We start from the raw sequence: 11360 nt of genomic DNA, 5'->3' as shown, positions 1-11360 counted from the left end.
AAATAATTTGCGTGGATTATTTGTGACAGAATAACAAGCACGACCACTTAGCCATCCAAACAATAAACATCTCATCTTCATTCTCCAACAAACATTTTTATTCATCAAACTGACCGACCCAACCAAAAGGTTCTTTCTGCTGAGGAATCCAACGGTTATACAACGATACACGTGGTCAACATGAAAAAAGGTAGGTCAAACAAACCACAAAACACCTCTTTAGCCTTTTCTTCTGATTTTCTTTTTCAAAAAAGTTAATAAGTTTTTTTTAATGGGTATTTGGTTGGAAGGAGAAAATTAAAAGAAAAAAGAATTGTAATTTGGTTAAAAATAACAAGATGGGAAGAAAGTATGAATTCAAATTACATTGTTTGATAGAAGAAAATGAATTATTGAAAATGAGGAAGGAATGAGTAATATAAAGATTAAAATGCCATGCAGTGTGTAGTAATAATATAATAATAATAATAATAATAATAATAATAATGGCAAAATAGTCTTTCCCTCCTCTTCCTACGCTGAATTGCAATTCATATGGGAACGTATGAATTACAATTCATTTTCCCTCCAACTAAACAATATAGTTTCCACATATGCTAATTTCATTATTGTAATTGAATTACAATTCATGCCAACCAAACATCCCATTATATATGGATCATTACAATTTCATTTTTACTTGCTTTATAAGTTAAACATATATATTTAATCCACCTCTACCTTTAAAATTGTTAACATACAGCTTTAAAATGTATCAAATGCTTTAGCTTTATAGACATTTTACGAAAAAATGAAAAATTATACTTTTGATCGCTTAATAGTAAATTTAATCCTGAATTATTTATGACGTGGTGCTTTTAATCCTTTCATTAATGGATTAGATATGTCAACATTTTCTATTGTAATTCAAAAAATTTAGTTGACTAGTGCTTCTAAGTTCTAATGAAGCTTAATTTACATTTTATTTTTATTTTTTCTCCTAAATAACACTCAAGTTCCACTCTTTGTGGTAAGAAACACATACCATTGACCTCCATTGCACTAATTTTTTTAATTTTTTTATAATCTAATCTAAAAGAATATTATATGTGTCCTTAGACGAAGAGATCAATATATTGTACGCTCAAAATGGATAATGGGTAAATGAGAAATTGATTTTCAAAGTAGACCCATTTGGGATGGAATTTGGGTGATGAGGAAAAAGCTTATGTAGCTTTTGTTCCACATTGGTCGGGAAAGAAGATTTGAGCCCGTATTTATACAAGGGTTCTTTTATGACTAGTTAACTTGTATAGCATAGAGGCTCTCTCTCGCGCTGGACTGGTTTTCGTTTTCTCGCAAATAAAAAAGAAATTAAATGCTAAGTGGGTGGTGGTTACAAACGACATTAAATGCCATAATCTAATGTTATATGAAATTAAATACCATGATTTAATATTATAAAACGAAATTAAATGCCCATGATTTGATTTAATATTATACGAAATTAAATTCCATGATTTAATGTTATTATCACTTATTATCTCTTTCCTCTACTATATATTTCTAGGATGAGCAGTTGATTTGAACACACCAAGCTCACAACGAAAACACTGTTCATCCTTCGTTCTAGCCACCTGCAATTCATCCCACATTCTAGTTCGCCGGGTTCCAACTTTGTGTTCTTAAACGCCGAAATCGTAGTACTTTTTATCCTGAAAAACCTAAACCGCAACGCTCCAGCACCCGGGAGGCGGTACGTTTTATCCTGAAAAACCTATACCGCAACGCTCCAGCACCCGGGAGGCGATAAATAAGGTTTTAAGGATAGAGACAACTCGACTCGTGCTTCCAACCAATCCGAGTTTGTCCAGTTTCATCCCCTTGACGTTTCCAAATTTATTCTACCTTCCGTAGGTTAAATTTCTTGGATTTATTTGGATTTTATTTTTCCATTTTCTTGTGATTTTCGAGAATATATTCCAACATTCTCTATCTCTTTTTAATTTTAAAAAGAGTAAATTGCACTTTTGGTCCTGTGACTATTAGGGTCTCATTAATTTGAGTACGCGACTTTAAAAAGTAACATTTTAATCCTGTAACTATGCAATTTTTAACACATTTAGTCCACCCGGCCAAATCACCGATCAAATTTGGCCGGAAAATCATAACCCAATTTAATTATTTATAAGTGAGGGCAAAAAGGTCATTTTACAAGGTGGTCTTCTTCTTCCTTGCCAAGCTCGCCGGCGATGCTAGAATTTCCATGGAGATATTAAGGTCTCCTCCCCCATCGCGCTCAGTGCGTTGCAGAACTCGTACCCCTCCTCAGTCGGCTCGTTTTGGCCGGAATTGGTCGAATCCGTGATGAAACCCTTGCTGGACTTCCTCCGCCAAACCGGGTCGTACATGATGGTCAACTGTTACCCGTTCTTCGCCTACGAGTCCAACTCCGATGTCATTCCGCTCGATTACGCACTCTTCAGGGAGAATCCCGGCGTCGTGGACGCCAGAAACAGCCTCCGTTACTTCAACCTCTTCGACGCCCAAATTGACGCCGTTTTCGCGGCCATGACAGCGTTGAAGTACGACGACATCAAATTGGTCATCGCCGAAACCGGATGGGCATCCAAAGGAGATTCCAACGAAGACCTTGTAAAATGACCGACGACTCCATGAAAATTCTAGCATCGCCGGCAAGAAGGGTAAGGAAGAAGAAGGAGACCTTGTAAAATGACCTTTTTGCCCTCACTTATAAATAATTAAAATTGGGTTATGATTTTCCGGCCAAATTTGACCGGTGATTTGGCCCGGAGGACCAAATCTGTTAAAAAAAGCATAGTTAATGGACTAATTTGTTAGTTTTAAAAGTCAAGTGTTGCAATTAACAGGAGTCCTATAGTCATAGGACCAAAAGTGCAATTTACTCTTTTAAAAATGGCTTCTAGCTATGTAGTTGGTCCCAATTCTTTAAAAAAAAAAAAAAAAATTCAATGGTAGGGGACTGGGATTTGAAGTTACTAATGAATAGAACATAGAATATATCACCCCTACACGACCCATGCTAGCCTATACCCACTTGCATATATGTCCTCCACAACTTGGATTGAAGAAGCAATCTAAGGGAATTGGGAATTGGAAATTAGTGGGCACCAAACTACAATATACCCCAAAGGGACACAAATGAAATGGGAATTGATCAAAAAAGGACTGCCAAGCTATGAGTATTTGCCTTTTACTGTTTCATTCAGTTCTGCTTAATTAGTGTGTGTGTGTGTGTGATGCATGATAAGCTGCTTTTTGATGCATTACTATGTTGACTAGCCCCATACTTGATACCATTATATCAACCCCACCACGTACCCCCCTCCCCTCCCCTTTCTCACTACCACCACCTTCTCCATCCTTCTCTCTATGCTTATTTTCTTCTTCTTTGGCTTGGCGCTCTCTCTCTCTCTCACTGTATATCACAATTAGGGTTTAATAATCCTACTCAAAAATCTTTCTTCTCCAATGGGTTTTTGTCTGCTTTCTCATCTTCCATATACCATCACAGGAAGAGCATGATGTGAGTAGTGATGATGATCATATCATATATATCCTAAGATGAACATGTTTGGTACGCTTATTAGCTTTTTCCATATATCTATCTTCTTTTAGCTCTCTTGAGTTGTGTATATATATATTGTATGGCCTTCATCATTTTGTAGATTTTCTTACACTTTAGCTATATATCTCTATCTGCCAAACTTCATTGGCATTAATAATCTGGATGGTTTGTTTTATTTCATGTTTTTGTTGTATGTATTGCCCATGTTTTTTTAATTCCTTGTTAGTGTTTTCTATTGATGCCTCCTTTTGGTGATATCCCTTTCATAACCAACTAGAAAGCTGCCTGCTTTACTTGCACAAGAAAGGAAAAAGAACCCAAAGGGCAAAAAGGTTTGGGGAGGGGTGAGGGGTGGGGTTGGGGGTGGGAGCATTGTATCTTTTTGTAGTTAGCTTCATTATTTTCCACAAAATTCCAATCAAATGCTGCCAAAGAGTAAAAACAATATAGTGGATCCTTGATAGGGATTTTGCAGAAAAAGATTTAGAAATTTCAAGAGATTTTTAATATGCTTGGCATTATATAAATAGACATACACACATGCATATATGATGTATATTCTTTTAACGAGGTTTTCTCCTCGGCCTGTGACCCTAGCCGGCAAAGATCGAACCTCCAACCTCTTGGCTGTAGGTAGAACACTCTTACCACCTTCTCTGTCCTTACGGACATATATGATGTATGGTGTTAATGGCTTTGGAATCTAAAAAGTTTCTGAGTTTTACAAAGCAACATGCAGAGTGGCTTTCTGCATCTTGTTCCCTTGTTTTCAAGAAGATCATTAGAAGGCTCAGCTCCCTTTTGTCAGATGAACAAGTGCCTTATGTGTACTGCTCCACTGTAGCAACTGTTCTTTAATTTACTATACTCTACCCCATTTCAAGTCCAACAATATATAAAACATATATATAATATAAACTAACTTTACCACTAGTTCTTCCTCTCTTTCTTTTTTATCCCTTTCCAAGAAACAGTATATTATATTGGCCTGCCTGCAACTTTCTTTCTCCTTTCTTGGTTTTTAAGTCTTTATGCCCACGATCCGCGTATTAAGGAGTAAATTAAAAGGTTTGAGTTTCACCGAAAGCAAGATTGTATGTAATTGTCTCCGTGTTAAAAAGGAATTCTTTGCACTTGGTATGAAAAAATCAGATTGGAAGCACCAAATTTAATGCTGTGTGAATCTATTCTCAAATTGAGTTTAGGAATTTTGCATTAACCAAATTTTCAGATTCAGATGGTCTTGTTCATTGTACCGGATGTTGTTAGTAACATGTTTTTCGATTGTCAAGATTGTTTTGTTCAATACACAAAATCTATCCCATATTCCCATAATCTTAAAGAGGATTATTGTTCATTTATCATCTAACTTACATAGTGTTCCACGCGAATTAAATTCCAGCTTTACTGGTATTGTTGTAATAACATATTAGCATTTATTGTGTTCCGTTGTTTTATAGGGACGATTGAAAGATGTTGCTGAAAATCGATTGCCTCGAGTTCTTTCTAGTTAGAAAAGAGCACAACAGAACACTCGTTCGTTAGAAGTAGTACGAGATTTTTGTGCAGTTCTGCAAAATGAAGTTTATGAAAATCGGGACTAGGCCAGATACCTTTTTCACTGAAGATGCTACTAGGTATATATGTCAATGTCACACACAAATACCGTTACATAAAGAATAATCATCTGTAATCTGATGTTGAATGTTGCAGGACAATGGTTTCGGACATGCCAAGTGACCTCACTATTCTGATCAACAACATTAGGTTTCTTCTTCATAAGGTAATCTTAGGTTTATGGAAAAAACACAAACATGCTTTTGGTAATTCCTATGTTTATTATATGTATATCTTGGTAAAAGAATGATTGTGGTGTATTGTGATGTAGTTTCCGCTTCTTCCCAAGTGTGGGCTCCTACAGCGCCTCTGCTCGAACGCTGAAGATTCTGGCAATGTTGTCGTGGAGCTGCACGACATTCCAGGGGGGGAAGTGGCGTTTGAGTTGTGCGCGAAGTTCTGCTATGGCATCACCATCAATGTAAGTGCTCAGAATTTCGTGGCAGCGTTTTGTGCTGCGAAATTCCTTCGGATGACAGATGTGTTTGAGAAAGGAAACCTTGTTCCGAAACTCGAGGCGTTCTTCACTTCGTGCATTCTTGAAGGCTGGAAGGACTCCATTCTCGCGCTGCAGACGACTGAGAAGCTAGCTGAGTGGGCAGAGAATCTTGGGGTAATGCGAAAATGTATTGATTCCATTGTAGAGAAGATTTTGAGTCCTCCTGTTAAGGTTAGATGTTTGGTCCTGTTTGAATGGTTTCTTTATTTTGATGTGATGGCACATATTTGGTTAATGTTAGAGGGTTATGTTTCAGGTTAGGTGGTCTTATACATACACGAGACCGGGCTATGATCAAAGGCGGCGCCAGCAATCAGTGCCTAAGGATTGGTGGACCGAGGACTTATCTGAGCTAAGTATAGACCACTTCAGGTGCATAATCTCCACGGTTAAGTCCACAAACGCGTTGCAGCCCCAGCTCATAGGGGAGGCGTTGCACGTCTATGCGTGTCGTTGGCTGCCCGACGTTACAAAGGCTCTGCTGCCTCTAGCAAGTTCAAGTAGCAGCAGCGCGCAATCTCTAGACAGGAAGCAGCGCGTTCTCGAAACAATTGTGAGCCTGATTCCAACCGATGCAGGGTCTGTTTCTGTCGGGTTCCTGCTGAGGCTCCTCAGCACTGCAAACCACTTAGGAGCGTCCCCGGTTACAAAGGCGGAGCTCATTAGGCGATCGGGCCTGCAATTTGAGGAGGCGACGCTAAATGATCTGCTGTTGCCTTCACAAGGTTCAGGCAGTGCTTGTGATGTTGGACTGGTTGAGGTTGTTGCGGAGAGCTTTTCGAGGCAGTGGCAAAGGCAGGCTTCCGGGGAAGAAACCCGGTCGGTAAGATCCATCGTGAAGATCGCGAAGCTAATCGACTCGTATCTACAAGTCATTGCCAGGGACCCCAAAATGCCTGTGGAAAAGATGGTCTCTATAGCTTCAGCAGTTCCAGAAATGGCCAGGCCTGTTCATGATGACCTTTACAAGGCAATCAACACTTACCTAAAGGTATAGTATGCCAGTAACAAGACCTAATAAATGAGAAGATCAGCACTTCTTAGGATATTACATACACTCCCCTTTTTCTCTTCTCCCAAAGTCGAATCCCCAACCAGGCCCCTCACACCCGACCCTAACTCAGTGGCTCAGCAGACATGCCCTGCCCATGCGCACAAGGGATTTCCCACTTTGAGCATAATTCTCACACCACAGTTGCTGAGTTTGAACCTTGGTATCTTCTCCCAAATATTATCTACGGAATCAGTGAGCTTAGCCCGTGCTGCCACTCCCTTTTTTCTCAATTTCAGGCAATGTTGTAAAAATTGACCTAGCCGACTAGGAGCTAGACGCTCTTAGGGGATTTCACCCCTAGGTGCCTTTTAGTTGCCCGGCCGACTAGGCAGCCAACTCGGCGCCTAATCCAGTATAGTCAACGCCTAACTCGGCCTAGTCGACGCCTAACTCAGCCGAATGTTTTTCTTTTAAGGATTTAGGGTGGCTACACCTTATTATTATTACTATTTTACTCGGCCACCTGCTAGGAGGCACCCGGGCCACTGGACTAACGCTTAGCGCCTTCTACAATCTTGATTTCAGGAGCATCCTGACCTGAGCAAAGCAGAAAAGAAGCACCTTTGCAGCATCCTAGACTGCCAGAAACTGTCCCGGGAAGTATGCGCCCACGCAGTGAGGAACGAGAGGCTGCCATTGAGGACGATTGTGCAAGTGCTGTTTTTCGAGCAAGACAGAGGAGGGAGCACAGCCACTGTGAGTAGTAAGCTCCCATCCCCATCCCCTAAGCAGCCTCACAACCACCATAGCTTCATGAAAAGATTGAACCTTGATTCAGACCAGCAATCAGTCAAAACAGATAATAATGACAGAAGAAAATCATCACATCATGTAAATGTTAAAGGCATTCCTCCCCAAATAGAGCCCAGAAAGGAGAGGGAGATCTTAGAAGAGGGAGTGTCGTCGGGAACCAAACCGGATCCTCCTCGTATACAAAGGACAAGATAGGGTGCATAGCTATAACGTAAGATCAACATTGTATGAGTAAATTGGTTGTGGGGATTTTTTTTATCACAGATGATGACAATATCATACAGTTTCTCAGTGAATCAATGTTTCCTTTTCGTATAATTATTGTTAAAACTCCCCCTTCCTAGCTAGATGTTCTGATCAGAGGTAGAATTGGATAGCCAACAACCTTTGTTTTTATATTCCTAGCAGACATACTGTGCAGAATCTAGATTCAGTACTGTTCAAACTTTTAAACCCATGCAACATTTTGGCTTATCTTTACTAAAAGTTAAATTGGTCCAAGAAAAAGAACCAACCAACTATGAATAGAGACATGATTTAATGAGAAAACTCAAATATCACGCATTTCTTTGTTTCAAAAAAAAGTCAAGTCAAGGGTACTATATATTATGTTATTGTGAGTACATATACATGATTGAACTTAATTAGAAGCCATTAATATAATGGAGTTCCATGTCTATGGAGAAGATCAGATGAAGGAATTGAAGGGATAGGAAGAGAGGTATGGGCCTTTGGGGTGATTATTTCTTGAATTGAGTATAGGCCAGGTGACAAGGGGCTGTTGGTGTTGAGACTTGAGATTAACAAGAAGTCAATAACAAGAAGCAATATAATAACAAAGAAGCAATAACAATGATAGAAAGTAAAAAATTTATGGCAAGACATGAGTGAAACATTAAGGGTTAAAAGCATTATATTTATATGCCACCTTAAACATGTACAAGTACAAAAACTCTTGTGTACTATGGGCACAACCATTCCGCTCCACTCATATTCCTTATATGAAACATACTCAACAAATCTCTACCTTGGCGAATATTCCCCCTAGAGTAGGAGAAAAGACCTATCTCACATATATCCATGAGTTGAGAGAATCATGCTCATCTAGCGTCTAGAAACACCTAACAAGTTCGAACAATGTTTGAGCTTATCAGTGGTAACTACCTTTGTCAACATGTCTGTTGCATTCTCACTAGTATGATTTTTTTTTATTTTTTTTTTTGCAACAAAATCTTCCTAGAAGTAACCAACTCTCTAACCTTATGAAACTTTATATCAATATGTTTGGTTCTGACATGATATAATTGATTTTTAGCCAAAAAGATGAAACTCTGACTCTGACCTGTTAGAATGTAATTAAACTGCACTTTGTTCAATACCTAATTCCGGACATAATCAAACCTGAAAAGGCACAAAGCCTCTTTAACTGCCTCAGTCTCTCAAAGCTACTATTTGCTTCACAAGCAATGTAAAACAAAATATGCATGAGATTCTTGTATTTAAGTTTCTCTTTAGTATTATTATATTTTAAAAAATTTTAAATAAAATTTTAATAAATATATTAATAAATTTAACAAAATAAATTATTATTTATGGGAATAAATAATAAAAATGAAAATTATTATATTATAAGTGTAAATAAATTATTTTTTATTTGTTAAAATTTTAAATAAAAAATTATTTATACATTTTATACAAATGTCTATAATTATTACATCATGCATGTTTTTATTAGTTGGAATTTGAAATTAAAGATTTGAATGGATTAAATGATGTTTTAAATTAAATGGCTAAAGTGTCATCTAGCACCCTAAACTATATCCAATTATTCATGCCGCACCCTGAACTTTCATATCGTATATATCGAGCCGCAAACCAAAATAAAAAATTCACCTAGAACTTTTAGCAGGTTTCCAGGTCTTCTTGCTGACATGGCGTCTGATGTAGCATTTCTCCTAACCTTATGGTGTCCATGTAAGCGTTTACATATTTAAAATTAAAAAAAAAAACAAAATTATTATATTAAAATAACCATAATTTTATTCTCTTTATTTTCATAATGTATACTTTTCAATTTTGTAATTCCAATGTTTCAATTTTTTTTTTTCAGAATTTATATTCTTTTGGCTAATTTATTATTTAGTATTTTTTCAATTTTCCAAATTTATAGAAATGCTAATTTTTTTTGTTTGTATTTTTTGTTTTTTTTTTTAAATATTTTTAATATGTAAATGCTTACATGGACAACATAAGGTTAAAAGAAATGCCACATCACTTGAAAACCTGCGCCATATCAGCAGGAAGACCTGGAAACCTGCTAAAAGTTCTAGGTGAATTTTTTATTTTGGTTTGCGGCTCGATATATACGATATGAAAGTTCAGGGTGCGGCATGAATAATTAGATATAGTTTATGGTGCTAGATGACACTTTAGCCAAATTAAATTTATATTTATTAATAATATATAGATGTGTTAGTTTGTTTAAAAAAAAAAAAAGCGAAAGTTAGTATGACCGTTTTAATAAAAATTGAGGTCCCGTGCAATATCCAAATTTGGGTATTTTTTTTAAAATTATTTCTATATATAAATAATAGGTGTTCAAAAAGTTATATCAAAATATAAATATTGTTTAAAAAATACATCTAAAATTTCCTTTAAAAAAGGGACATGCGCCGTTCACATTTAGACACAAAATCATCTACCAAACTTTTTATATCAACTTCAATTCTTTCAAAAGCTCATTTTCACAGGAGATTAAAGCTAATTCATTGAGTCTCTTGTAACATACTTGATCGTAATTAGTAAGATTTCAACTTTGAAAAACTCATTTCTATAGAGGCAACAGTAATTGGGATAGTCAATAATATTCGATATGCCATAATAGCATTTGGAATACAACCTATCTGTTTCAATGAATTCAATATAGTCACTGCCCCTATATTTTCTTTCGATAAAATCTCTCTAAACAATTTTAGCTTAAAATACAATTTATTTTCATCAATATCACCACATTGTTCATCTCTCTTAAGAGGTGTTTCTAAACGAATGCAACAAGACTTCAAATTCATATCAACCATCGATTGTAACTTGTCATAACTAAACAAGAAATCAAAAGTTCCTTCATATATTTCACTCAAACAAGAAATCAAAAGTTCCTTCATATATTTCACTCAAACCTCTGAGTTAATGAAATAATAGCTTGATCTACAATGTATAAAAAATAATGAATCCTAAAAGATTCTTCTGGTGATAATGAAGTGTCACCAACACTCTGCCTGAAATTCTATATACTATATATACATATAATTTTATTTTTTTTTAATATGGGGCCCCCAAAAACTGGGACCTTGTGCGGTCGCTCATGTTAGACATTCTCATAAAGTCGGTGCATTAATTTTAAAATCTTAAAACTTTTAATTGAGTTTGATCGATCCATTGGTTGATGGTTTGGAATTTAAGATTATAATAAAAAATATTTAGTTTGGTAATCTCAAAATCCATACGTTTGGGCAAATTATTCTGTGAACTCAAGTGAATTCGGATTCAAAATACATAATTTACATACTAATGAATGTTCATCACTTTGTTTATCATTTAAATTGTGATCTTTTAGTATGTAAATTATGATGGATTTACCTTGCAAAGTGGATCTGAATTCATGGTATAATTTATTGATATATTTGATAGTCTCAATGAGTTTGGCATAGGGCAAATGGTCTACCTTATCAAGTGAATTATTAACATAAAATTTATTTTTAAAGTATTGAAAGAATTTTTTTTTTTTTTAGTAGTATACCTAAAAAAAAAAAAAAAGAATGGAAGATTGATGATTAGAAAAATTGAGTGGA

General features: G+C 36.2%; 1 protein-coding gene across 2 annotated transcripts; it reads left to right on the top strand.

Annotated features, from left to right (window-relative positions):
* The first annotated feature begins 3181 nt into the window (after window positions 1-3181).
* LOC116019703 (BTB/POZ domain-containing protein At5g47800-like) lies at window positions 3182-7830 on the top strand. 2 transcript variants are annotated; one of them, XM_031260009.1, is made up of 6 exons: window positions 3182-3547; window positions 5050-5226; window positions 5303-5372; window positions 5478-5876; window positions 5962-6696; window positions 7285-7830. In XM_031260009.1, the coding sequence occupies exons 2-6, from the start codon at window positions 5168-5170 to the stop codon at window positions 7705-7707; spliced, it is 1686 nt and encodes a 561-aa protein (XP_031115869.1). In that variant the 5' UTR covers window positions 3182-3547; window positions 5050-5167; the 3' UTR covers window positions 7708-7830. The 2 variants fall into 2 exon arrangements, with proteins under 2 accessions (XP_031115869.1, XP_031115862.1); XM_031260002.1 differs by having other exon boundaries at window positions 3182-3598.
* Window positions 7831-11360: the final 3530 nt, after the last annotated feature.

This window comes from Ipomoea triloba, chromosome 1 (genome assembly GCF_003576645.1).
Source record: "Ipomoea triloba cultivar NCNSP0323 chromosome 1, ASM357664v1".
In the NCBI taxonomy this organism is placed as follows: domain Eukaryota; kingdom Viridiplantae; phylum Streptophyta; class Magnoliopsida; order Solanales; family Convolvulaceae; genus Ipomoea; species Ipomoea triloba.
This window is presented reverse-complemented; position numbering and strand designations above follow the sequence as displayed.